Source organism: Bos mutus, chromosome 21, assembly GCF_027580195.1.
Source record: "Bos mutus isolate GX-2022 chromosome 21, NWIPB_WYAK_1.1, whole genome shotgun sequence".
NCBI classification, from domain to species: Eukaryota; Metazoa; Chordata; class Mammalia; order Artiodactyla; family Bovidae; genus Bos; species Bos mutus.
The window spans coordinates 68,106,699-68,133,078 of record NC_091637.1 but is presented as its reverse complement, the minus strand read 5'-3'; the positions used below and the strand labels follow the sequence as shown (position 1 = coordinate 68,133,078).

Genomic DNA, 26,380 nt, shown 5'->3' with positions numbered 1-26,380 from the left:
CGTTTGGGGTAAACACCAGTGCCTAGGAACAGGCGCAGACCGCCGTGGGTCCCTGGGCGGCAAATGACCCCCACTGGCTACAGGGCCCAGGCACCAGGCCACGGTCCACTCCCGGAGTGTAAGCCAGCCCTGGACACTGAGCTCGGGGCCGGCTGACCTGAGGGCGCCCTTCCCGGCAGCTCTGCAGAGGTCCAGGCGACCGTCCCAGAGACCCCCGTCTGCCCTCTCCCAGGGCGTGGGTGAGGTCGGGGCAGGGATATACCACCCGTCTGTCGTCCACAGGCCGGGAGAGCTGGGGGCATGGCTGGGAAAAGCAACCTAAAGGGACGGCTGGTTCAGAGTCCCAGGCCCAGCCTGGCGGCCCCCTCAGGGCCTTCGCCCCCGGGCTGCACTGTCTCCCTGTCCCCCCAGGTGGACAGGCTCTGGAGGCTCCCATCCGTAGTGACCGGGAGCCGGCCTCACCCCTCTCTCATGCCTGGGGGGGCCTCTGCCTCCCTCCAGGTCCTCCCCTCCGTGATGGAGCCTCAGGGCAGGAACAGCCAGCTCAGAGTCCCCAGGGACGCTGACACCGCCCCCACGGCCTGGCCCGGCACTCAAAGTCCCCAGTGGATGCCCCCACCAGGTGCCGCAAGTGGAGCTTTCTCGCTCAAGGACACAGCAACAGGACCAAGGCCGGCCCGCTCCGAGATCTGACCAGCCCCGACGCTTCCTGTCTCTGCAGGTGTCCTCCAGCCCACCCTCTCTGGGGCCAGCGCAGAGTGGACGCACAAGGCACAGAGGGTGGGTGTGGGCGGCAGGCCTCCGAGGCTGTGACTCTGCTCGCGGCCCTGGGCGTGGCCGCGGGCGGAGCCTCTGGGCGTGGCCGCGGGCGGAGGCGGAGCCTCTGGGCGGCCACAGAGAAGCGGGTTTTTTCAGAATCCCGCCCAGCCAGGGGTCTGCCCTCCTGGTGGAGAGCCTTGTGAACTGGCCCCCACCCCCACCGTGGTCTGGGTGAAAGCGTGGAGGTCGCGAGCCCAGGCAGTCCTCGCGCGCCTCTTTTTGGGTGTCTGCTCTCAGGGACTCTACCATCGGTTCACCCATCCGTCCATTCACCCCAAACAGAACTGCTCTGCGAGTGAGGCACCGGAGTGAGGGAGAGGGGAGGGCAGGAGCCCCAGGTGGGTGCACAGGTCTCCCCTGCTCAGGGCCACGACTGCCCAGGTGACCCTGCGGAGGCTCTCCCCCTGGAGAGGCTCCCCCTGGAGGAGGACAGGTGTCATCAGAGGCTGCACACGTGGAGGCACTACCGGGCGTCTCCCCCAGAGCCCCCGACCCGGGAGGCCCCTGGACCAGCCTGGGGTTCGGGGAGGGGGGGCGGGCATTCCCGGCCTCCCTCCCTGGGAGACAGATCCCAGAGCACCGACAAGACACAGGACGCGGCCCCTCACCCCGCAGGAGTGAGACCACTGTGCCCTTGGTCACAGCTCCCGGGAGCTGATGGCGCCCACAGGGGCATCCCGCGCTGGACTCCTGCACCGAGCCGCCTCACTGCCCTTGGAGGGGGAAATTGTATATAAATCCTGCCCGGGTCGCCCTGAGGCCTCGGGGCCGTTGTGGGGCCCAAAGCCTGCTGAAGGCAACTCTGGAAACGGAGGGAGGGCTGGCACCGTGTCCTGGGGACAGGACACGGCGTGGGAGGAGGCGTGACCGGGGCCCTGACAGGCAGGCCAGGCGCGTGGGCTCTCCGGTTCCCATCTGGACGGGTTAGGAGGTGGGGCAAGTCAAACAGCAGGAAGGATGCCCGTGGGCACCGCAAGAGAAAGCCCGGCGCAGGGGCGGGGTCTCCCAGGGAGTGGGCGGAGCGCGCGACCTGCAAAGGGCGGAGGGAGCCGGAGGCGGCTCGGGGTCGCTGTCGTGCGGCTGCTGCGGGACCTGGGCCAGGAAGAGGGAGGGGGCGTTGGGTGGAGAGTGAGGGGAGAAGGGAGCCCTTGAGCCATGGGGGCCCGGAGCAGCCTCCGGACCTGCGCCCAGGCTGCAGGGGGCCTCCCGACGCCGGGGGAGGGTCGGGCCCCATCCACACGGGGAGACGGAGGCAAACAGAACAGCAGGGGGCTAAGGCCCAGGACTCTGGACCCTAAGGAAGGTCTTGGGGGTCTTGCGGTGCATGCTGACCGCGGGCCCCAAACCCCCGAGATGGGGAGCACCGAGGGTGGCCACTGGGGGCGCCTCTGGGCAGGTGGAAAATGAGTTCCCCTGAGCCAGGCCGCTGAAGGGCTTCCCAGGTGGACCGAAGCCCAGACGGAAGACGGGCCTGCGGGCGCCGGGAGGGGGTGGCGGAAGGCGGTGCAGCGGCAGGACCAAAGTAGGGTCCCCGGGCGGCCACGGGGGTCGCGGCTGCCGCTCGGGATGACCCCAGGCCCAGGTGACAGGCCAGGCGACCCTTCTGGTCACGGGCTGGCTGGCTTCAGCCCTTCTAGACAGCCACCCAGGCAGGGCTGGGGCCCCAGCCCACCCTGCCCCCCACCCGTGACTCTGTGGCCAGCTGCCCGCTGCCCGCTGCCCTGGCCCATAGCTCCGAGATCGACCCAGTTCTGGGGCCAAGTGCTGTGTGAAGGCCACAACTCTGGGCTCCAGGCAAAAGCAGTCCTCCCAGGGTGGGGGCTGGACTCTCCCTGTGCCAACCGGAGCCCCGCGCTGGTGCCAGGCTGGTGTGGCACGCGGGAGGACCCATATGTGCGTCTTATTCTAACGGCTCAGTGGCTCTGGTCCCGTTTCCCTGCCTCACCAGCTTGTTCGGAGGCTGGAGGTGAGAAATCACGGTGGGCTCCCAGGACAGCTGGAGGCCTGCAGGGGGAGACTGGATCTCAGGGAGAAGCTGGGTCAGGGAGAGGGTGCCGTGTGGGCTCCCGCTTGGGCGGGGGGCTCCAGGCGGCTCTGCCCTTGCTTGGTCCCGCCCACGGCTCTCACAAGCAACAGGAGAGGGCAGGGCTCGGCCTGCCAACCCAGGTGGCAGAGCAGGGAGGGCCTTCCTCCAGAACCGCGTCAACAGCGGGGAGCCCGGCGGTTCCGAGGCGAGGGCCCTCACGGACACCTACCAAGCCCCGAGGTCACTTCGAGGAGGGTGGGTGAGGCTGCCCAGAGCGGGCAGGTCACACGGAGGGCCCTGGGCATCACGGCTGGAGCAGGCAGGCCCCCCGAGGGGACATGCAGCAGAAGGCTGCACCCCAGGGGCCGGGGAAGGGGTGTGGACTTGCTCGCTGCGGCTGAGGGGCTGAGACGGTGGGAGGCTCCCGCTTCTCCAGGAGGCACCTTCCAGGAGGCCACAGTCGGCCTGCGGGAAGCGTCTGCCCCAGTGGGCATGCTGCCCCCCACCCCACGGTGGCGCTGAGTCCTGGGCCCCTCCTGGCAGGAGCTCAGGTGTGAGGTGCCCAGGGGGTGTCCCTTCCTCACTTCTGGCAGCCTCCCCGCATGGGGCTGTGAGCCTCAGGAGCAGTGTACCCCTCCAGGCCATCCCCTTGCACCCCGAGCGCGGCACGGCCCCGAGGGGTGCAGGAGACAACAGACGGGGTGCAGAGAGCAGCCCGCAGCGGGCAGGGGCCCTTGGGGGACAGAGCTTGTGTCTGGCATCCTGGGTGGCACCCCCAGCCTCGGGGTCACCCTGGCCAGAAGACCCAGGCTCCTCCCTCTCCTTCTTCGGGCCCTGGCCTGCAGTCCTGCCTGGGTCTCTGCCCCCACTTGGCTGACCCTCCACGGCTCCGAGAGGCCATGCCCGCTCCCACTCTGGGCTCCAGCCGGCAGCCTCCTCCCGCACACTGACCCCTTGTGGTCAGCCAGCCCTGTCCCAGCCCTAGACAGAAGGAGGAAGTGTGGAGTCTGGGTGGCCTCCAAGCCACTGGGGATCTGGGGTCCCCGCCTCGCCCCCCACAGTGCCCGCCCCAGTGTCACACCCATGGTACACCCAACCCCCTGAGGATCGAGTGTCCCCAACTCAGCGACTTGTATTTATAGCTCGGCCCCTGGCCCACGGGCCTTGGGGTGGGGCCGGCGGGGAAGGCGGGGTCCCTGGGGGAGACCGTGGGGGAGGGAAGACGGTCTGCCCCGAGTGGGTGGGGGTGGCGGCTGGGGAGGGTGTCCCCGGAGGGAAGGCGTCCAAGGGGCGTGTTGGGGAGGGCGGGAGGGCAGGGAGGGCAGGGTCCGTCTGGATCGGGGTGGGGGAGGGGCCCGGCGCCCGGCCCGCACCTGGCAGCGGCTGATGATGTCGGCGTCCGTGGCCAGCAGGTCCACCACCTTGCCTTTGCCCTCGTCCCCCCACTGCGCGCCCAGCACCACGGTCACCCGGGAGCCGGTGGTCGCCGCCTCGTGCTGTAGCCGCCCCCGCTTGACGCCGCCCGCGCTGGGGGGCCGATCGTTAGAGGCTCGGGTCCCGGACATGCTGGCTCGGTTCGTCCTCTGCGCTGGGCCGCGCGAGAGCCCGCCGCACCCGCGCGCCGCGCCATTAAAAGGAGCCGGCCCGGGGCGGGGGGCGGGGCCGGGGCGGGCTCTCGGGCGCCGTGACGCGCCGCCTGGACCTCGGGGCCGCTGGTACCGCCCCCGCCGCCACCCGGGGCCCGGTGGGGCTGAGGCTCGCGGGCCAGAGGCGCGCTCCGGGGTCCCTCCCGCGCTGCCAGGCTGGAGCGACCCGGGCATGCTCCTGGGGGCGATCGCGCTCGTCCTCCCCGTGGCGGGGCCTGGACCCGGCGAAGCCACATTTGGGGGTCCAGATCCACTCCAGGGCGGGCGTGCAATTTGCCCAAAGGGAGCTGCGTCTCTGCTTTCCACGCGGGGCGCTCTGGGCACTCACCTGCCCCGCGGTGAACTCGGGACCTCGGCCTGGCGTGGGCGCCCTCTGGTGGCCACAGAGAGGACAGCCCGTCCCCTCATCCACCCGCTCGGGCAGGGACCGCCCCCCCACTTGCTGTCACAGGGCACCCCGGCATCAGCAGGCGGGCTCCATCCATCCAGGAGTGAGGCTGCCCTCCAGCTGCCCTCGGTTCTCAGGCTGCGGGTCCAGGGAGTAGCGACGGTGTTCTCAGGTCACCTGGCCGACACAGGAGAGGGTGGCCACAGTGCTCACTGGCCACAGTGGGTCTCTTGGAGACCCGACTCCGAAACTTCCTTCCTGCTCCTCCTGTGCAGAGACTGGGCGCCCAGAGACGGTGCACGTGGTCTGCTGGGCTCCCGTGTTCGGGCTGAGTGCACTGTAGCCCAGCACACCCTAGGTGGACTCGGGCTTGGACATGACTGGCCCTACAAGTCATAGAAACGCCAGGGTAGGCCCCAGGGGGTAGGGGTGGTCTATGCGGCCCCTGCCCCAGGGCTGGGAGTCAGTACCTCTAGTTCCTTTCCTGGGGCATTCTTGGTACGGAGGAGTCTGGAGTCTGCCCCCTGGCCTCTGCCCAGGGCTCAGAGAGCCACCGAGCTCCCTGGGTTCCCAGGCCCGAGGCAGGGGGAGACCAGACATTCCCTGCCTGCTCTTGTCACACCCTCGTGGGGATTAGGGATTCAAGCCCGGGAGGGGGCTGCGCCAGTGCCCCATCCTCCCCCTCCCTCCTCCCCACACCCCCCAGCCTCATCCCCTGGGCTCCTGGGCAGAGCCAGGCTCCGACCCTGGGCAGGTCGCTTGGCCCCTGTGTCCGAGTCCCTCTTCTCTCACACGGGGACACCACGGGTTACAGGTCGGGCGCCAGGCCTCCCTCGGTGACGGTGACAGGACGGGCAATGCTCCTACCCCCCCACCCCGGGCCACCCGCTCTGGGAATCCTCTGGAGCAGCTGCAGGCGGGCTGCGTGCAAGGCTGCAGAGGCTGAAGGTGGGTGAGCCGCGGGGTCCTGCCGGGGGCACGGCAGGGGGCGCAGGGTTTCGGGAATGAGGGAGTGGGAGGCGGGCTGTGTCCCTGCTGAGGGGCGGGACTGTGGGGGGCGGGACCGAGGGTGGGCGGGGCAGGAGGGGTGGGGGTCTCCTCTTTGTCTCAGGATGCCCACCGGGAGCCTGGAGAGGGCTTCGCTGACGTCACCTTTAGCGGGGAGGCAGTGGGGTGCTTCCCCGTCCGTCACTGGTGCTGAAGGGCCCGTGCGGGGGCTGCCACCCCGAGCCCTGCCCTGGGGAGACCCCGGGGCTCCAGGCCAGCAGGTGTGAGATGGAGGCCTGGGGGGACCAGGGGAGTGCCATGGGGGTTCAGACAGGCTCCAGAGCCAGGTGCTGGCTGAGGCACCCTCTCCCCCAGGCCCTGGTCTATGAATAGCCAGCATGCCTGCGGGTGGGGGAAGTTGGGCTTTTCTATAAACAGCCCTGTCCAGGCCGGGCAGCTGGGGCCCGGCCAGTCACACGGCCCAGCCCGAATTAGAACGCTCCCCAGCAGAAGCCCTGCAGGCGGCAGGCCTGTCCCCAAAGCGGGGCAGCACAGGGCTCCCTGTGACCTCACTGCACAGCGCACACGACGCCCCAGGACACACGCCTCTGAACCTGAGACAGGGCGGGAATGAGCGCCGGTGCAGACGCTTTGGAACAGAGTTTGGCGGGTTCTTAGGAAGTTGAATATAAAACTTGGCATGTGACCCAGCCATTCTTGTCCTAGGAATCTGTCCCTGAGCAATGAAGATGGACATGCAGAACACAGACTTTCACAGCGGCGTGGCTCACAGAGCCTTGCACGGAGACTGCCCGAGTGTCCACGGACAGGAGAATGGACGGACAGAATGTGGTGTGTCCATCCACCAGAACGCCACTCAGCCACACGAAGGAATGGCGTCCTGACACACTCCACAGCGCACACAGCACAGCTGTCTCCAAGTCACGCCAGGGGAGGTGAGCCCGTCACAGGAGGCCACGTGCTGTCCGATTCCGCTCAAGTGAAATGTCCATGGAAGGTCAACCCATAGCAACAGAAGGCAGTGCAGCGGCTGCCGGGGCCGTGGGAAGGGGGAACGCAGGAGCTTCAGGGGGAGGACAGAAGTGTTCCAAAACTAGACCGTGACGACTGCACAGCCTTGTGAATCTGCTGGAAAGGCAGCTGCATTACACACACTTACAACAGGCAACGTTTACGCGTGTAAGTTACGGCCCCATGGGGCTATGCTCGTCTCACCACGGCGCTGGCGTCTGCTCGCCGTTCACCCTGCCGCTCTCCCAGGTGCTCTGTGGGGGCAGCGAGGCCCCTCCATCCCTCCATCCACCTTCCTGCCAATGCAGCCCCCCACCCATCCATCCACCTTATTCCTCCCTTCCTCTACCCACCTGTCCACACATCCATTCATCCACCCACCCATCTGTCCATCATCCATCCACCCACCCATCTGTCCGTCATCCATCCACCCATCCATCATCCATCCATCTGTCCATCCATCCACCCATCTGTCCATCATCCGTCCATCCACCCACATCATCACAGCCATTGTGGTCACACCACATTCACCCATGAGTTGTAAACACATCATAGTCCCTGCTGGGCTAGCCTTGTTCTTTATTGGCCAAAGTTTCTCCAGTCTTGGTAGCACACACACACAGGGTGGGGGCAGTGCAAGGGGCCCACAGGGTCAGTGAGGAGATGGCAGCCCCTCTGGCCCCTCGGCCTGGATCCTGGCCTCCCCTCAGCCCAGTGGGGCCTGGAGGAAGGGGCAGCAGGTGTAGGCCGGGTGTCTTGTTGATGAAGGGACCCCAAGGGCAGCCCCCTCCCCACCTCAGGGCTGGAGGCGTATGGCGGGGGTGCCAACTCCATGGGGGTTTCCCTCTTCTGAGTAGAGGGGCCTTGGCTCTCCTGTGCACAGCCAGACAGCCTGCCTCTACCCGAAGGCCCTGGGTCCCCTCACCCACCTGCTTGTCCCCAGCTCGGCCACACAAAACAGTAGAAACCCACAAATCATCCCATTCAGTTAAAAACGACTGCTTCAGCCCAACTGAGTGAGTTGGGGGCAGAGCTGTGGAGCGGGGGCTCCGGTCCTCCCTGGCTCCGCCGCTTCGGTGGGGAGGTCTGTGAGGGCCTGTCCCCAGGGGAATCTGGGAGCCAGGTCACAAGCTCAGGGTGCCCCGGACGCAGCCACTGGACCCGCCCCCTCCAGGTGGCCGGGTGGGGGCCGTGGTGCATGCGGTGTGGGTCAGGGCTAGGCTGCGGCATTTAGAAAGCAGACCACGAGGGCAGGAGCGTGCAGGCAGGCCAGGGGGGCGCCAGGGGGTCCTGGCCTCAACAGCCCGAGGCTCCGAGAGGCCGCGGTGAGGCCAGGTAAGGCACGGACTCTGGGCTTCCCGGGGGCTGGCCCAGCCTGGCCTGGGGCCCCGCCCAGCAGCTTGCCCGGCAGCCCTGCCGTGGCTCCTCACTTGGCTCTGGACCTGGGCCTGAGGCCTGTGGGGAGAGGAGAGAACGTGGTCAGAGCGGCCTGGCTGGAGGCCGCGGCACGGTGCCCACCCCAGACGCCCTTTCTCTGGAGCAGCGAGGCGCCCTCAGGTGGCAGGTGCCAGCTGACCCCCAGCAGGCTGGCTCCCGTCCACCCATCGGGCCCGGGGTCGCCAGGCATGCTTCTCGCCTGAGACGGACGGGCCGGCGTGGTCTCCGTGGTGTCCTGTTTCCGAGTCCCACCCCGGCCACACTCTCCGGCCCACTATCACCAGCTCTCCCTGGGGCTCACTTGGCCACTTCCCCACCAGCCCCTCAGTGGGGGCCTCCTGCACTCTTTCTGCTCCATCCTCAGGGCACCAGCACCCCCGGCCCCCAATTCCTGCTCCTGTGTGCACCCAGCGCCCTCCACGCTCTCGAGTCCAGGGACCCTTGCCTGGCTGTTTCCCCCAAAGGCCCTGCTCTCCTGGCCCCCACGGACCCAGGCAGCTCGTGGGGGGTGGGCATCAGTGCTCAGAAGAGACAGACGAGAACAACCGGGGCAGAAGCAGATGGTCGGTCACTCCCGCTGGGGCCCTGCCCCACAGGAGCCGGCAGGCAGGGCCCGGCCGGCGGGGGTGGACAGATGGAGGGGGTGCGGCTGTCCTTAAGAAAGGACCCGAGGAGGCGGCCTAAGGCCACTCATCCCGTGGGCATGGGAGCACTGCACCGTGGGCACAGACCACCCGCCCCCAACACTGCCCACCAGGGCGAGGGCAGCAGGGAAGCTCGTGGGAGGAAGGACAGGACAGAAACCAAAGTGCAGACTGAGAGCCACCCCTGGCCTCGCCCACTGGCTGCTCACTCATCCCAGAGTGAAAGCCACACTTGGGCAGCAGAGGGTCCACCGAAACCACCAGCTGACCTCTCAACTGGTGTCCGTGCCGCTGAGCACGGGGCAGACGGGCCCGTGAGCCTCTCCTGCGGTGCTCTGGGGAGGACTTCTGTCACTGGGTGTGGGTCCTGCCCCCAACGCAATCTGGACCCGGCGGGGGAAGAACAGGATCCCCCCAAAGTGACTTGTGTCTTCAGCGTGACACAAGACGGGGGTGACTGGGTGTGCGGTCCCAGTAGGACCTCGGTCCAGAAAAGCAAAGCAACGGCCACAACGGGCAGACGGAGACGCGGGGCCGCCCTGAGGTTGCAGGGGAGGCTGGCTCACCATCCAGGTATGTGGCGGGGAACGGCCCTGACCTGGGGACCAGGGACGAGCCCAGGGGTGGCGTGTCCTGACGACTCAAACTGGTCTGTGAAGGTGCGTGGGGAGGGGGTGTGGGTGGAGAAGGAAGCAGATGTTAGTAGTTTTCCTATATTTTGCATGTTTTTGAAATTTCAAGGTGAAGAGTAGATGGTGTTCACTGGGACCTCCTTACAAAATTTCCTTCAACTTGAAGTTTTTTTTCCAAACAAAAAGCAGGGAGACAAAGAGGAGCGGCCCTCCCTCCCTCCTAACCCGGGGACGAGGGGCTGGCGGGGGGAGCTCGAGGGAGCTCAGACCCCACACTAGGCTCAGTGATCTTCACCAGACAGCGGTCACATGTGGCTGCTGTCCCCAAACCCACAGAGGCACCCCCCAAGGTCCCCCACACCCAGGGCCAGCAGCTGGGGCTGCAAGGCCAGATCCTGGCCCCGAGGGCTGTGCAGGGCTCCTGTAAAGTGAAGGCAGGTGTGTCAGAGCAGAGAGCCCAGCTGGCAACCCCCCAGGGGTGACCCCTGGAGCAGAGGGAAAGGCTGTGCCTGGCGGCCAGAGCTGCCCCGGACCACACCCCTGCCCCAGCCTCCAGCACCTGCTGGACCTCGCCTCAAGTCCAGCGGGCAGGAGGTGCGTGGAGAACCAGGGCTGCCCTCATGCAGCTCCGGACCCAGCAGGGCTCCCAGTCCCCACATCCGATCATGGTCCACAGCCCAGGCCGGTGTGCGGCGAGGACCCAGGCCTGTTGCTCTGGTCACACCTGTGAGCCTTGTCAAAGACCCCAACTGGCCCGCCCACTTTCAGGGGTCCTGGGAGGCCCGGAGCCCATCACCAGGGAGTCACCTACAGACCCGTCCCTAGGTCTCCTCCCCCCTAGAAAAGAGACCTGAGCACCTCTGCAGGGGCGGGCAGCCTGCCTATCCCTCTCTGGCTCCATGGGGATGCGTGTGGCTCGCACCAGGGCCAGAGGAGGGTGCCCTGAGGAGAGACCCGGAGAAAGGGGAGGCCCTGGGGGCGGGAGTGAGCCAGCCGCTCAGGCAGGAGGGCCTCTCTCCCACCCTCAGGGCCCTGGAGCCCCGTTCACCCGTCTGCAGGCAGCGGAGGCCCCATCTGCCCCAGGAAGAGACGAAAAGGCAGCTAAGCAAGGCTCCGAGAGGGCAGGAGGGGAAGCCGGATGCCAGGAGGGTCCCGGGGAGGGCTGGGGGAAGTGATTAGTGTTGAGGAGAGCTGGCGCAGGCCTGGCCCTGCCGCCAGTTAGTGCTGAGCGCCAGGCGGGTACCTACCTCACTGGATCACACAGAGCCTTTTTGTTTTATTATCGTCAGGGTCGGGGGCAACCTCTGCTTCCAAATAAAAGAGACACGCTCAACAGCTCGTCCCTCACGAGCGACCCTGGACTTAAGAGTCGGGGCTGGGGCCACATGGATGCCGAGTCGAAGTGCAGCCACGCCCCAGGCCCCCCGCCGTGCCCGGCTGGGGCTGGCATCACCAGGCAGAGATAGTGTGGGTTAGGGGCGCAGCCGCCGGGCGGGGCCCTCCCAGTGCAGAGACACTGCTGTCTCCTCTGCGGCAGGTCCGGAGGGGCGGGGAATCGCCCGCTCTCGGGGGCAGCGGCTGGCCTCAGGGGAGGTCCAGGCCCCGGCGTGGGATGGATGAGCTCGGACCATGTGTCGATGCCCCCAGCCCCCCTGCTCCGAAGGGTGGGGAGGGACACAGCCCCGTTGACTCGCCCGCCCGGCATCCCTGCTCCGCAGGGTGGGGAGGGACAGGACCTGAGTTACCTTCCTGGTTCCTGGAGGAGCGCTTCTTCCTCCGTTTGCCTGTGCCCTTTGACGTCCGGCCCTGAGCCCTGGGGAGGGTGCTGGACCCCGACGAGTCAGTCACGGCATCCTCGGAGAAGGACCTGTCCAGGGAGGTGTCCAGCGCAGAGTCTGGGGCTGTGAGCTCCCCGTCCCCATCCTCATCAGGGCCTGCAGCGGGGAGGCCGGCGCGGTGGCAGTGGGCAGCTGCGTCCTCCAGGCCCTCATCTGCACTGCTGGCCTCAGCCTGGCGGGCACCCAGTGTGGCCAGGGGCTCCTCAGCGTCTGGGCTCAGATCCATGGCTTTGGGGGGCTGGTCACTGAAGTCGAGGGGCTTCAGGGCTTGAGCGTCTCCCAGTACCACTGGCCAACCCCCTGCAGGGGGTTGGGAGCCCTGGGGGTCCTCCGTGGGCAGGAAATCGCTGGCATCTGTGTACCAGGAAGAACGCCTCTCCAGGGCCCCAGGGCCACCCGTCTCTGATGAGTCTCCAGTGGGCTGGCGGCTGGTGGGAACGGCATCCGCGAGGTCCCAGCCCTGGGGCTCCCTGGCGGCTGCAGCATCCAGACCAGGCTCAGAGGTGGGGGGGCTGGCACCTCCCACGGGGTCCCTGGTGGCGGCTGTGGATGAACTACTGGTCAGTGGAGGGCACAGGCCCCACCCCCTGAGTGAACCCAACCCCCAGGGCCCTGCTCAGGATGTCCCAAGTCAATACCGCCTGTCCTGTGAAGCCCCCTCCCTGGGCAGCCTTCCCTGGTGGTTGAGTGGGTTCCCACGGGGCAGGCCTGGGCCCTGGATTCCACAGTCTGTACCCAGCGTGGGGGATCAAGGCACACTGGGCCCATGGCGATCACATATGTCACCCCTTCCCCCTGAACCCCCAAGGCAACCTGCCCAGGAGTGGAGGGTCCCACCCCAAGGCCTCGTCCCAGCCTCCCCAGCCACCTCAGAGCCCCTCTGAGCCCCAGGGCATATGTCAACGAGCCCATTGGCCCAGCTCTCCTGCCTGCCTGGGGGCCGGATGAATGGCTGTCACAGCAACCAGGGAACCCTCTGCTGCAGCAGAGATGTGTGCAAGGATCATGGGACTGAGGTGTCCCTTATCTTAGGGCAACAGGGAAGAGGGGCAGGCTCTCCTGTGCAATCAAGGAGGGCTTCCTGGAGGAAGGGAGGCACTAGGCTGCAAGGAGGGCTTCCTGGAGGAAGGGAGGCACTAGGCTGCAGGGATGGTGGGAAGGGAAGGGTGAGGGAGGGGGTGGAGGGTCTCACCAGGTGCCTTGTTCCTCGGGGGGTCGGTGGCGGCTGCCCTGCTGGCCGCCTCTGCGTCCCCTCGGCCGCGGGCCGTCTTACGCAGCTGGAAGCCCTTCCTGATGTCAGCCAGCAGGGCGTCGATGACACACACCTCTTCTTGCTTCCCGCCTCCCCTCCTGGCTGAGGAGCCCAGAGACCATCAGGGACACTGCCCAGCGTCCCCAGAGCCCCTCAACTCTCGAGGAGGGAGGAAAGGCCACAGCCCAGACTGGGTGGTCCCCAGCCGCCCGCTGCCCAGCTCACCGGCCTTGCCACCCTCGCCCCGCGGCCTGCGGGCCTCCTCCTCTGCCAGCTGCTGCTTCCTCCTCTCAGCCTTGGCTGCCTGCTCCTTCCGATCCTTGTTCTCCTGCGGGACGGACGCAGCCCGTGACCCCAGGCCTCCGGCACCCCATTCCACCTGCCCTGCTCGGGGACAGCAGGGACTGCAAGCCCACCACACATCCTCCCACCCACCTTCAGGGCACGGAGGAAGAGATCCCGGAAGGTCTTCATGGTGCTGAGCGTGTCCTCCAGGGATAGCTGCTGGGTGTCCTCACACAGGTAACTAGCCAGCTCCAGCTGCTTCTGCTCGATGGCCTGGAACACCTCCTCCAGAGCCTGCGAGTCTGTGATGCTGGCCTGTGTAGAGGGGAGACGTGGGGAGGGGGGGGTCACGGCCTGGGGGGCAAGGGGGCGGGGCCGGGGCTGTGGTGGGAGGGGCAGGGGCCTGCGGTGGGAGGGGTCAGGGCATGCGAAGGGTCAGGGGTGGGCTGGGGGCGGGGCTAGGGCGGGGGCCAGGGTCCCACCCACTGTCACAGGAGATGCCTGCTCTGGAGCCTCTGGAGCGCTAGATGCGGCCACAGCAGGACGGCCACTAACATAGGCTCTGCAGGCAGCGGTTGCCAGGGCTCTGAGGGCCAGGGGGCTGAGCCCTTCAGCCCAACGTCAGGCGAGACCCCTCAGCTGCGGAAACCGCCTGGGGGCCAGGAGCAGGGGCTGTTCTCCTGCAGGGGCCCTCGCTCTAGCTCTCTCCTCCCCAGGCTCACCCGCCCTGCTCGCGCTCCCACTTTACAGTAGACCCCAGGCCCGGCAGACACTCCAGCCCTGGAAAGGGCTGTGCCCGCCCAGCACTTGCCTGGAGGCGGTGCGAGTACTGCTCCTGCACCTCCGGGACGGAGGAGGACACTTTCCGCTCCATCTCCAGGAGCTTCTTCAGGTTAGTGCTGGACTCCGAGTGGATGGCATCCAGGTTGATCCTGAAGGCGCCAGTCAAAAGCTGCTGTCCAGCCTTGCTAGGACAGCGGGGCCCCCGAACAGCACACCCTCAGGGACAGTAGCCCCCGACAGCACACTGGCTGCCAGAGGCATGTCAGAGCTCTAGGGTGGGCTGAGCAGTGTGGGGTCAAACGCCCACCTGAGAAGGTGCTGGGCTGGTGGTGTCAGGACAGTGACCCCGACGGCTCAGCCTGCCCTCCTTGCCTGACTCTCTGCAAGGCTCAGCCTCCCCAGGACCGGAGAACCTTCCATGGTGGCATGGAGCCGGGCCAGCCAGTGCTGAGTGTGGACCCTGCCCTCAGAGCCGCCCCTGGGCTATGTGATCCCACAGACCTGATCCTACTTCCTGGGGCCTCAGCTCCCCTGACTGTACAGTGGGGGCAGCATGGACATGTCATGAAAGTCAGCCTCGTGAGGGGGCCGTGCTGGACCAGCCCCTGGTGTGACCGTGGCTGGGTCACTCCCGGTCCCTCTAGGCTGTGCAGGGACAGGCCACAGTGGACACAAGGCCCTGTGCCGAAGGGGAGACTGTCAGGCAGCAGATCTGGGGTCCAGGGTGGGGCCCCAGCACGGGAGCAGCCCAGTTGAGCCCAGCTGCACCGGCCAGGGAGTGGGCAGGGGAGGGGAGGCACCTACCCTGCAGCTCGGGCGGGCAGCTCCAGGTCCTGGGGTAGCTGCAGGAGGTCGGGGTGGCTCTCCTCCACTTCCTGCAGCACGACGTGTCCAGTGAGGCCCACTGAGGCGACACACCCAAGGCCGCCATGCAGGCCCCACCCTCGGCAGCTCTGGTCCACGTCCCTCGGGGAAACCCCTGGCACCTTGAGCCTCCAGGGCTTCCCTTGGGCCTGACTGCAATTCTCACGGTTTTGCTGTCCCAGGGTTGGGGCGGGACGGGGGCTGGTCAGAGTGGGTGCGGGCTGGCGGGACAGTGCTGCAAAGGGGAGACCTGGGGGGCTGGGTGGGGCCCCCGGGGCCTCTGGACCTGTGTGCTGCACTCAGGAGGCACCCCGCCCCCGCCACTGGTACCTCCAGCACGTGGTGCAGCAGTGTGACCCGGCTCTGCTGGGACTTGGTCTCCGTGAGCTTCAGCAGCGTGCTTATCTTGAAGCCATCAGCATCCCCAGTGTGGCTGCCCTGTGAGGGGAGGGCAGGGAGGGAGTCCCTTGGGCTGGTGGAGGGGTGGGGGTCGGGGGTCTGGGAGCAGGGGTGGGCTGGGTGCCGTCCACTCACGTAGTTGAGGAAGTTCCCGATTTTCAGGATCAGCTGGCAGAAGACGGGCAGCCGGTGACTGGTGAGCAGGCCTGCGGGGCAAGGTCCCTTCATGCCTCCCCCTGGCCTGGCCCCCAGGCTCCGCCCAGGGTGGGACAGGGGCATGGGGCGTGAGGGAGGGGCGGGGCAGTGGAGCCCTGACCCCAGGAAGCTTGGGGCGTGCAGCCAGCAGTGCTCCCTGAACCCCAGTGCCCGTTCTGTGGGTGAGGACGCTGAGGGGACCTTCTGGAACCTGCGGCCACCTTGGCTCTCGGCTCTGTGGTCGAGGTAACAGGGACATCATCCCTGAATGCAGGCCCAGCAGAACCAGGTTATGCCTCAGCGGTCCATCCCGTCCATGTCCCTGCCACGTGGCTGTGGTGACTCCCCGGCTCCTCGCTCAGGGAAAGTGATATGTGTGTGCATGTGTGTGAAAGCATGTGCATGCATGTGTGCACCTGTGGATGTGTGAGAGCACATGCATGTACATACCTGCATGTATGTGTGTGCATGCATGTGTGCATGCGTGCGAGAGTGTGTGCACATGTGTACCAAGAGCATGTGCACGCACAGATGTCTGCATGTGTCCAAGAGCACGTGCACGCGTGAGCGTATGCACACGTGTACATGCATGTGGGCACCTGTGTGTGATAGAACATGTATACACATGTCTGCATGTATGTGTGCATGTGTGCACCTGTGAGTGTGCATGCACGTGTCTGCATGTGTGCAAGAGCATGTGCATGTGCACATATGTGAGCGCGTGTGGGTGTTTCTGAGCACATGCACGTGTGCGTACGTGCACATATATATGTGTGGGAACATGTGTGTGGGCACATGTATGGGTGTGTGTGTGCGTGCCCACATGGCGTGTGCACACGTGACTGTGCATGCATGGCATGGGCCCTCAGTACTGGGCGGTGGTCTGTGGGGAGGGGAAGCTCAGCACCCACAGGCGCTGTCCAGGGCCAGCCTGCCCAGCCCCACATCTGCACTCACTCTCACAGGCGGCGAGCAGCAGCTGGGCCTTAGGCCGCACCATGTCCAGCACGACGGCCGTGCCCTCACACAGCAGCATGCACTCGATCCGAAGCTGGTAGCTGGGGCGGCAGAGCAGGAGTTCAGGCTCCAGTGGCCCCCATCCACCTGCCTGGGACCCGCAGGGTCCTCTCAGCTTGGAGCTGCCGGGGGTCTCATGGCCTGGCCTGGTTTAACATGCACATTCCCGGGCCAGGCCCCAGATGGGATCTGGCAGGACTGGGAGGGCTCAGCAAGAGCACTTTGGACAAGCCCCCAGGTGCCGAGGACAAGGGCAGTCGCCCTCTGTGGGACAGTCCCCTCCTAGAGCAGAGGGATCACACAGGAGGGCCTGGGCCGGCCTGCAGGAGGCCACGGAGCTCTGCCCACCACCCACCCCCACGACGTCCCTGGCCTGGAGGAAGGGCTGGACCCCACAGGGCCCCTTAGAGGGCCCCGAGGCTGGGGGCTGCATCAGAGATGTCGGCCCCCACCCTTCATGGAACCCCAGGCAGGGGTCTGCACAGCCCTGCCGTCTGCTCCGGGCCCAGGCCCAGCTGCCGCCCTCGACCCCTGCCCATCCCGGGGGCTACCAGCTGACCAGGGGATGTTCAGCAGGAGGAGGTAGAACTGGTCGGCGCTGGCGAGCCTGGCCTGATCCTCCGTGAAGGAGCGCAGGTTCTCGATCTGCGGGAGGCACCCACGTGTGCTCGCTGCAGCCCGCTCACAGGAGCAGCTCTGCATGGAGGGGCCCGGGCTCACCTGTCGCCCCGCTTACTCACCTCGTGCTTCTCCGGAAGAAGCTTGAGGAGCTGCTTGAGGACCTCCACGTCAAACTTGGTGCTGTCCCCAGCCCGGATCATGGCGGTGACCTCCTCGTTGGAGCTGGAGGGGCAAGAGGGTGGGGGTGGCTGAGGACGGCACGAGCCATGGCCCTCAGCCTCCTGGGACCCTGCCTGCCTGGGATGGCCCTGGGCCCACAGCCCCACGCCGGTCACAGCAGGCTTTCTCCCTCCACCTAGGGAGTCTCAGGGCACAGAGAAGGCAGGCCACCTGCCCAGGTCACGGCTGAATGACGCACTCCCCAGCTGCCCGAGCGCCCCCTGCCTCCTTCCAGGGGGCTGCTCAGGACACAGGGTAAAGGCTCAGCGGTACCCAGTGAGCTCCCAGGCAGGGCACCTGCCGCTAGGAAGCACTCAGGGCAGGGAGGCAGGGCCAGGTCCTTGGCCTGCCGCTGCCACCACCCGTCTGTGGCTTTAGAGGATCCCTGCCACTCTTTGGGTCTCATATTCCCCAGGGAGGCTGGACTGATGGTCTTCAGGGCCCCCAGCAGAAATCCTTTGCTGCTATTATCTGACTGACTGCAGTCCCAGGGATGGGGTGTGCACTTCCCAGGGCGGCCTGCAGAGGGCACTGCTGAGCCCAAGATGGGCCAAGGCAGAGGCTGGGCTTCTTATCCAGGCATCGAGATCCTGGATGCTCACCATTTAAACTGCTTCAGGAAGATGTTGAGGTTCAGGCTCTTCTTGGAGTCCAGAAAAGTGATCTGTAAAACAGCCCCAGCCCGTCAGTACCTGGAGGGCGGCCACGGAGCCCTGTCTGAGCCCGGGCCCCATCCCTACCTCCTTGGGCTCCTTCCTGGCCGGGGCCACGGCCTGCTCCTTGGGTTTGGCCGTGGGAAAGGAGAAGAGCCGCTCGATGCTGGAGAAGTCGGGCTCCACCACCTCGGTGTCGGGGCTGCTCAACGTTGCCCACATGGAGCTGCCCTCTGTGGGTGAGGGGGCTCCAATCAGGCTCACACCTGACCCCCCAAGTCCAGAGGCAGCTGGTGCAGGCCTAGCGGGCTGGCAGGAGTGCCCTGCCTAGGGCCCGGCCCAGGGCAAGCATACAGCAGGCACTTGATAAACGCCCAAAGAAGCTCTCCAGCTGATGCCATGTCGTGTGCGTGCGTGCGGGTGCCCAGGGCCCCGTGTCCAGGCTGGCCGGTGACCTGGCCTCTAGCCACCCATGGCCTTGACCTTCTCTCGGCATCAGCACGCCCAGCCCCTGGGCCCACGCAGTGCAGGGCCCCAGCAGCAGAGACCTGCCAGCCTCCAGGGGGCGTGTGGGAGCACAGGGGCCTGAGGGGAGACCCGTGACCTGTCCCCGCCCCCTGCTCCAGGAGGAAAGCCGTGGGGGCCGGGCCTCACCGCGGGCCACACTGGATGGCAACTTCTGCCAGTTCAGCTTCTTCATGCGCAGGGTGGGAGGGTTCACGCGCCGGTGGCGGGGGACCCAGGCCGAGCCCAGGCCGCCGTCCACCTGGGCCACGATGATCTCCTCCACGCTGCCCGCGGTAGGGGGCCCAGAGACCCCGGGCAGGGGTGGCGGCGGGGGCGGGCCCCCCAGGCCCGGGAGGGGAGGTGGGGGAGGTGGGGGCGGGCCCCCCAGGCCCGGGAGGGGCGGTGGGGGCGGTATGGTCCTAGCAGAGTTAGGCAGTGGGGGTGGCGGGGGCGGCGGGGGCGAGGGGAATGCAGCCCTCATACCCGGCAGGGGCGGGGGCGGGGGCGGCGGCGGGGGCGGGGGAGGTGGGGGAGGGGGCGGCGGCGGGGGCGCGGTTGTGGGGCCAGGGAGCGGGGGCGCCGGTGGGGGCGGGGGGCGCTCCAGCGGCTCCGGGGCTGTTGGCTGCGGTGCCGGCCCACGCTCGCCCTGGACGCTGGCGACGGGAGGGCTGCCGAGGGCCGCGGCTGGCTGCTGGCCCCCCAGGTCTGCCGTCGGGGTGCCAGAGTTTTGCGGGGAGCTGCCCCTTTGGCTTTGGCCGAAGTCGGCCTGGGTGCTCTTGTGGGCCTTGTCCAGGGAGCGGGGGTGGGGCCGGCCCTTGATGGACAGGAGGCGTTCAACCATCTCCTCCAGGGTGCACTCCTGGCCTGGGGTGGGGACATCCGGGCTTAGGATGGGGTCAGGGGCCAAGTATGGCCTCCTCCACCCGCAGGCCGAGAACCCTGTCTGCCCACCAGGCTGGGCTCGGGGAGGGGGACGCAGGCTGGGGCTGCGGGCTCGGTGCTCCTCCCCCAGCCCGCCGGCTCACCGTCCGTGGCCAGGAGCACCGCCCGGTTCACCAGGCTCTCCAGGGCCTCCCAGAGCAGCTGGCTGGAGCGCAGGCTGGGCTCCAGGTGCAGGAGGCCCTGCAGCACAGACAGCAGGTGGGCAGACGCGGGGGAGCAGCTCACCTGGGGGTGGGCGAGAAGTGCGGGTCGGTGGGCCTCACCCGCAGGCCTCCCCGCCAGGGTCCCTGCGCCCCAGGTGGTGGTGGTGGAGTCGCTCGGCCGTGCCCAACTCTGCAACCCCATGGACTGTAGGCCCTGCCAGGCTCCTCCGTCCACGGGCATTTCCCAGGCAAGAATACTGGAGCGGGTTGCCATGCCCTTCTCCAGGGTATCTTCCTCACCCAGGAACTGAACCCAAGTCTTCTGCATTGCAGGTGGAGTCTTTACCTACTGAGCTACAAGGGGAGCCCCGGTAACGAGCCTGAGCTAGGGCTCCCCGATGGGCACGCTGGTGACATCAGGGCCGGGGAACAGTGTGTGGGGTGTTAGCAGTGCCCTGGTCCCCGCCCCCTGGAAGCGCCCCTGCCCAGGGTGACAGCCCACCGTCTCCAGCTGCTTTTGGACGGCCTCTGCAGACCCCGGCCCCTGGCTGAGAGCTGCCGGGTTCAAGGAAGACGGGGCCTGGGCTGGACTGGAACTCAGCTCCGTCTCAGCCTCTCACTCGTCCCAGCGTCCCCTCGGACCACCCCACAGCGGCCGGGCTGCTAGGCCCAGGACCACGCAGCCACCCTGTCCTGCTGGGTCCCCGCCCCAGGCTCCGCCTCTCCAGTCCCCTACCCGGGTCGGCTCGGGGTGTGGCTCTGGAGCTGCCTGGGGCCCAGCAGGGTGGGGTGTGAGCGGGGCAGGACATGTGGCTCCTCTGAGCCCTGGCCCCCCACCCCCGCGCCCTGGGAGGCGCTGCCCGCCGCGTGCACCTTGTGGAAGAGTGCGGAGAAGACCTCCTGGTGGCTGTTGACGTCGATGCCGCCGAAGGCCCGCAGCAGCTCCTCCTCGTCCTCCGCCCTGGCCTCCCTGAAGGCCTCGAGCTGGATCAGCAGGTCCCCATCCTCCAGGTCTCTGGGGTGGGGGTGGGGGAGGGCGGGGGCCAGAGTTCAGTTGGCTGCCGCCCCACGCCAGCTGCCCCTCCCTGGACAGACATGCAGACCACCCTGAGCAGGGCCTGTGGTTCCCACAGCAGGGGCGGGGGACGCTGTGGTCTGTCGGGTGGGCTTCTCCGGTCAGCTCCACGCCCCTTGGGACAGGAAGCGTGAGTTCTCACACCTGCATGTAGAGACAGCACAGCCACGCTGCATGGGGCGTGGGGCGGAAGGCAGGGGAGCACCAAGGCGCTGGCCTGAGCTGGGGTGCTGTGCCCACCGAAGCCAGCCCTGACCGGTCCTCACACCCAGCAGGCCTCTCTCCACTAAGGCCAGTTCAGCACCAGTCATGTCAGCTGGGAGCCTCCTCACGGGGTGGCCCCACGCCCTCTCCCCTGGGAGGAGTGTGGTCCTGGTTAGGACCAGGATGGGGTTCTTAGCCTCACGGGCTTCTTTAAAGGTCGACTGATAAACAGAGAGTGTCCCACGTGACATCTGGGACACACACTGACAGTCTGGGTACACTCCAGTTTAACCGGGCATCCTGTATTAAACCCGGGGACCCTGGTTCTGGGGCAGCTGCTGGCCGCTGGGGGAAATTCCGCAGAATGGCCTGTGCAGTTAGGGATGGCAGGCTGGGTCCTCCCTGGGCCTGGCCCCAGGATGGGTGGGCCTGTCGGGGCTACTCCGGGAAGCCCCCCTCCCCGCCCACCTGGAGGTGCTAACTGGGAGCCGGGGGGAGGTGCGTGGGGACTCACCGCAGCCGCGTCAGGACGTCCAGCAGCTGCAGCCCTGGGAAGGGACAAGCAGATCACGGGCACGTGGAACACTTTTCCCTCCACCCTTTCCCTGGGCTCAGCCCCACCACCCACAGTGCCAGCTTGTGGATCAGGAGGGGAGCCCACTCCCCGGGTTGCTGGAGGCATGGGGCTCTGGGAAGACCGCACTGGACACGCATGGTGCCCGGGGAACAGGCACGCCACAGCAGCAGGGCCAGGCCTGGACGTCAGCCAGCGTGCCCGCCTCCCTCCACGCGGCAGCCTTGCACCGGGATCCCTCCAGCACTACCATCCAGAGGTCCTGAGGCCCTGTGTCCTCTGAAGGGTGCAGGAGGGCAGGAGGCTTCCCAGGCCCAAGCAGAGCCTGCCCCGGGGCCCTGGAGAGGGGCGAGGGGCATCGCCCCAGAAGCGGGCAGCACAGGCCGGGTAGCCAGGGCCTGGCGCGGAGGTCAAGGTTACCGATGAACTCGCTGCGCAGCTGGGCGCGGGCGCGGACGTCCTCGGGGCCGAGGATGATGGCGTTGACCACGCTGAGCAGGGTGGCCACGTAGGGCACGTTGTCGCTGTCCGAGAGCTCACTCATGATGACGCTGAAGCGGTACTGCTGGCCGCACACTGTCTGCAGGGTAGGGGGGGCGGGCAGGGGTCAGCGTGCCCCCGGGCTCTGGCCCAGCCCCCGCCACACGTGGCTCACCTTGTAATGGTCCAGGGCGTCCAGGGTCAGCACGTGGCCCTCTGGCGAGTAGATGCACAGGGCGGCCAGCAGCTCAAACACCTGCTTCTTGACCATCATGTTGGACGTGTCCAGAGCTGCCGGGGGAAGGGGCCTCTCAGAGGGGCTTGGGGCCCCCTCCTCCTGGTCCTGCCCTCCCCCTGCCTGCACCCGCTTCCCGGCCCAGGCTCCCACCCTACAGCTGCCAACCTGCTGGGCTGGCAGAGACCAGGGCCCACTGCCCACATCAGGCACTGGTCTCTGGACATGCTGGCTGCCCCCAGGGCCCCCGGAAGGGGTGTGGAGGCAGGCGCAACCCCAGTCACTGGGGTTCTAGTCCCGACGGCCCTCAGGTCTAAACTGGGGGCTCTTGGCCCAAGGCCCACACCGGTACCCCTCGCAGCACTGAGCCCATGTTTTCTCCAAACTTAGAGCAACCGTGTTTATGACCGACAGCCCACGAAGCCTCCTTGTCCCCGGGGGCCCCTGCCTCCCACCACATTCCTGGAGCTGGGGAAGCTCTGGGGGTGTCTCCTGGCTGACCCTGCTGAGACTAAGGCACAAAGGACTCTGCAGACGCCAACGGCCGGGCCTGGGCCGGGTGTTCTCTGGTTCACTCGCCCACATGCGCCCTGCCTGCCCTGGAGCCCCATGCATCAGTGGGGGCAGCACAGTCTTGCAGGTGGAGCATGCAGTGACCACTGCCCACCAAAGGCCACCTGGGGTCTCCCCCAGGTTGGGGACTAAGTCTGGCCACAACCTGGGGAGACTCCCTAAAAGAGGTTGACAGTGAGCCTGAGCTCAGAGAGTGAGCAGGACTGACGTGGGCACCGCAGCCTGAGTGGGGGAGGAGGCGCCCCCAGGAGGCCAGTGCAGAGGTGGGGGTGGGGGTGGAGAATGATGCCAGCGGGGGACCAGACCTGAGGAGCTGAGCCCCGGCTGAGGCCGAGGAGCTTGGAACCAGGCAGAGTGGAGGGGGGCCCCCTCAGATGGACATGTGTTTCTGATCCAGGTGACTCCGATTGCCACGGTGTGGACGGGGCCCTCAAGGCCAGAGAAACCTCAGGCTGCGGCAAAGCCTGGACTAGCACCGGGCGGAAACGCAGGGGAAGTCACAGAGCGGAGCGGGCAAAGGATGACGCTGCAGTGTCCCGGCTTCAGAGTGGGCGGGCGGGGAAACTGGCCCCTCCTCCAGGAAGCCCTACCCCCTGCCCAGGCCCACCCTGCACGCGCACGCGCGCGCGGGCCTCACCCAGGGAGAGCTGGCGCACGTAGGCCTGGTTGCTGAGAATGTACTGGATGCCCTCCTGGGAGTTCATGACGGCGCGCACGCAGCTGACGCACGTGAGCTGCAGCAGCGCGTCGGCGATACGAGCGACGCCGCGGCCCGACAGGCGCGCCAGGGCCTCCAGCAGCAGATCCAGGCCACTCTGCTCCAGGAACTGCACCATCCAGCCACCGTCGCTGCCCTCCAGCCGCTTGCGCAGCCCCGAGTAGTTGACCACGGAGGGCACCTGCAGCAGCCGGATGCAGAGCTCGGGCTCGGCGCTCTCCAGGTTGGCCTCCGTGGGGTCCGAGTCCTGCGGCCCCAGCTTCTCCTTCAGCGCCGCCCACTTGCGCTGCGCGCCCTCCTTCACCGACATCTTGCTCAACTGCGGGCGGGAGGAGACGGCTGTGAGCCCGGGGCCTACAGGGCATCCGCGGCCCCGCGAGGCGGGGGCAGGCAGTGTCCCCTGCCCGGTGTCTCCACCTGCCGACCGAGGACTCGCCTGCTGACGCCCGGGGGACCCGCCGTGCTGGCGATCCCTCATCCCGCCAGGTCTCCTGCTCCCCACGGGCGTCCCCTGTGCCAAGCACCTCTTACACCCATCCCGTCTCGGTCGTCATAGCAACCAAGGAGGCCGCACCCCTGCCCTCACGGTAGGCACCAAGACCCCAGGAGGCCTCACTGGCAGGAAGGCCACTGACCTCGTGGTGCTCAGGCAGCAGAAATGGTGTCTCTGGGGCTCCTTCACCTGGGCCCCAGGGTGCTCCCCTGCCCAGTGGACAGGCTCAGATGGGGATAATAGGGTGGGCGGGGACAATTCCACACCCGGGGCATTTCCAGACTGCCCACGGCACCAGGAATGTGGCTGGCTCCAGGGTCACGTGCAAGGCCCACTCGATTCCAGGCGCAACCAGGGACCTTTGGGGAGCAGCCTTGCCAGGCCCCAGCTTCTGCGGGCCTCACTTTGTCAGTCAGCGTGCAGGGGGCAGGGACCAGCGTCCCCCAGGCCCGGGGCTCTCGGACACTGACCTGGATTCAGCTACAGGAAGTCTGATCGCGGCCCAGAGAACATCCCCCAGAGGGTGGGGGGTGGCCCAGGTCAGGACATTCCCAAACATTCCCTTCTCAGAACAGAAGAGTGGGACAGGCGGGGAGTCTCTCTGTGTCATCACTGTGACTGGTTGAGCCCCTCTCCTGGGGCCCAGGGCTGTGATGTGGGCCCCCACCCGAGCCCTGGGACTGGCCCAGAGGGTCAGAGGTAGCCCAGGCTCTTCTGTGACCATGTATGGTCTTGTATTTAGCGTGTGAGCGGGGCAGCGTGGAGCTCCTGGGCTGGAGGCCCGAGGGGCAGGGCACGGCGACACCACCGCACCTCACCCGGGGGCCTCAGGCTGGCACTGCCCACTGTGACTTCTGACCTCCCACCACCCGGAGGGGGGCACGGTACACCCCCCACTTCACAGGAGGGAACTGGAAGCGGCATCCAGGGAAGTAGGGTCACGCACGTGCCCAGAGTCCCAGAGATGGAAATGGTAGAGCAAGGCTGGCCCCCAGAAGGTGGCCTGGGGCCCTTGAGAGGCTGGCACCCACTGTGGCATCACCCTAAAGGCTGCTGGCTCTGGCCAGTTACGGGGGAGACCCCGGAGGCCAGCTGGGGTCATGCGGGAGACAGGCTGAAGGGGCTAAGGGCCCAGGTGCGGCTGCCCGGCAGGGCCCGGGGTCCCCAGCACTTGCTGGTCACTCCTGGAGGCCCCTCCCACCCTGGGTGAGGGTCTTGGGTGTCCTCCCCTGTGAATTAGGAGACGGCCCGGCCGCTGGGCCAGGCAGCTGATGTTTGTCAAACGGGAGCAGAACTGAAGCTTTGCCCTCAGTTCGACGGGAACGATGCCTGTTTCCCTTCCTCCATTGATACGGAGGGATGAGCTAGCAGTGGGGAATCTGCAGCAGCAAAATAGACGTGAGGCTTTTCTTAGATAGAAATAAGACTTTCCTGATAGACAAGGAGAATAAGAAATCAGTGAACAGGCTGGGGAAAAAGCGTAAACAGGCCGAAAAGAGTTTAAAAATCTTAGTTATTCTTTAACTGTTGCCACTAACAAACACCCGTAGGTAGACCTGTCCTCAGCAGAGCTAATTACTCTCTGACTTCAGGCGAACTGTACTCTGTATCGGGCCTTATCCTCCCCCACCCTCTCTTGCTGTTGTTGCTTTAGTCGCTCCGGCGTGTCTGACTCTTTGCGATCCCATGGACTGTAGCCCGCCATGCTCCTCTGTCCATGGAATTCTCCAGGCAAGAATACTAGAGTGGGTTGCCATTTCTTTCTCCAAGGGATCTTCCCAACCCAGGGACTGAACCCTGGTCTCCTGCCTTGGCAGGTGGATTCTTTATCACTGAGCCACCAGGGAAGCCCCACACGTGTAGCATTCTACATTTCAAAAAGACGATCAGGAGTTGATAACTTCAGGGACACCAGACTTGGTGATGTCAGCTGAGTTGCCTGATGTCAGCTGTGACCATTTTGAAACTTTGCAAAAGAAAAGGAAAAGAAAAAAAAAAAAAGGCAAGGCCTTTACGAGGTCATGAAGCCTCTCCCTGTCCCGAGAGAGGGGGCAGCGCTTCTGAAGCACTGGCCTAGTGTTTCCCTCTTGCCTGGCAAATAGTGAGCCTGCCCCTTTCTCTCCACCAGAACTCTGTTTCTGCATTTCTTCTGTTTGGCATTGGTGGACAGGGAGTCAAGATTTTGGCAACACCTGAGTTTCCAGAGCCTCCCCCTACCCCTGGGGGCCTCCTGGCAGTTGAGCAGCCCCTCCTCTGTCTGCAGGGGGACCCCCATCCCTTATCCTTCCCCCTGCCCTGCAGGATCCCTGGGTCCTCCCAGGAGGCAGACTGGCTGGGGCGGCGGGGGTGCGGGGGACATTGACCACTGTGCTCCCAGCTCCAGCCCTCTCAGCAGACCCTGGCCAAGCCTCAGGTCAGGCTGCTGCAGCAGCTGGGGGGGTGGGGGTGGGGGCATGCGGGGTGTCCTTCAGCCCTCCCCCAGGGGCCCCTGCGGCCCCGGCCCTGTGCTGGACCTGGCCCGCCCCACGGCTGCAAGGTTTAACCCACCCTCCAGGCCCCCAGGCACTCACCCAGACACGCAGGACCTTCCGGCTGCCTCTGCCCACCCAGGCTGGGCCCTGCCTGGGGCCGCCCCCCGCACTCCCCTGGCTTCTCATCACTGCTGCCCACCGACTCGCCCAGTTGCCCCTCGACGCGCC

General features: G+C 66.7%; 2 protein-coding genes and 1 long non-coding RNA gene across 8 annotated transcripts in view; 1 reads left to right on the top strand and 2 right to left on the bottom strand.

Moving 5' to 3' along the window:
• Positions 1-4,483, bottom strand: part of ADSS1 (adenylosuccinate synthase 1) — a 16,290-nt gene extending 11,807 nt beyond the window's left edge. Inside the window, exon 1 of the mRNA XM_070358081.1 lies at positions 4,219-4,483. Within this exon, the coding sequence (XP_070214182.1) occupies positions 4,219-4,410 (192 nt within the window). The 5' untranslated portion in view covers positions 4,411-4,483. The remainder of the gene's footprint in view (positions 1-4,218) is intronic.
• LOC138984345 (uncharacterized) lies at positions 2,587-17,831 on the top strand. Of its 4 annotated transcripts, none has more exons than XR_011461589.1 (6): positions 2,587-2,785; positions 5,694-5,827; positions 6,593-7,066; positions 13,143-13,223; positions 13,737-13,878; positions 15,502-17,831. It is a non-coding gene; the product is annotated as an uncharacterized lncRNA (long non-coding RNA). The 4 variants fall into 4 exon arrangements; XR_011461587.1 differs by having other exon boundaries at positions 13,703-13,878; XR_011461588.1 differs by lacking the exon at positions 2,587-2,785 and adding an exon at positions 2,846-3,100 and having other exon boundaries at positions 13,703-13,878.
• INF2 (inverted formin 2) lies at positions 7,460-26,380 on the bottom strand. 3 transcript variants are annotated; one of them, XM_070358079.1, is made up of 22 exons: positions 26,252-26,380; positions 23,108-23,507; positions 21,838-21,953; positions 21,603-21,762; positions 21,123-21,156; positions 20,203-20,344; positions 19,270-19,411; positions 18,392-19,108; positions 17,825-17,970; positions 17,687-17,748; positions 16,985-17,087; positions 16,804-16,889; positions 16,185-16,285; positions 15,168-15,238; positions 14,964-15,071; positions 14,574-14,644; positions 13,798-13,918; positions 13,137-13,301; positions 12,927-13,029; positions 12,642-12,803; positions 11,348-11,992; positions 7,460-8,353 (listed from the first exon to the last, which is right to left on the bottom strand). In XM_070358079.1, exons 1-22 carry the CDS (start codon positions 26,336-26,338, stop codon positions 8,325-8,327), a joined length of 3,771 nt encoding a protein of 1,256 aa, XP_070214180.1. In that variant the 5' UTR covers positions 26,339-26,380; the 3' UTR covers positions 7,460-8,324. The 3 variants fall into 3 exon arrangements, with proteins under 3 accessions (XP_070214180.1, XP_070214179.1, XP_070214181.1); XM_070358078.1 differs by lacking the exon at positions 26,252-26,380 and adding an exon at positions 10,859-10,915 and having other exon boundaries at positions 11,357-11,992; positions 23,108-23,498; XM_070358080.1 differs by lacking the exon at positions 26,252-26,380 and having other exon boundaries at positions 11,357-11,992; positions 23,108-23,498.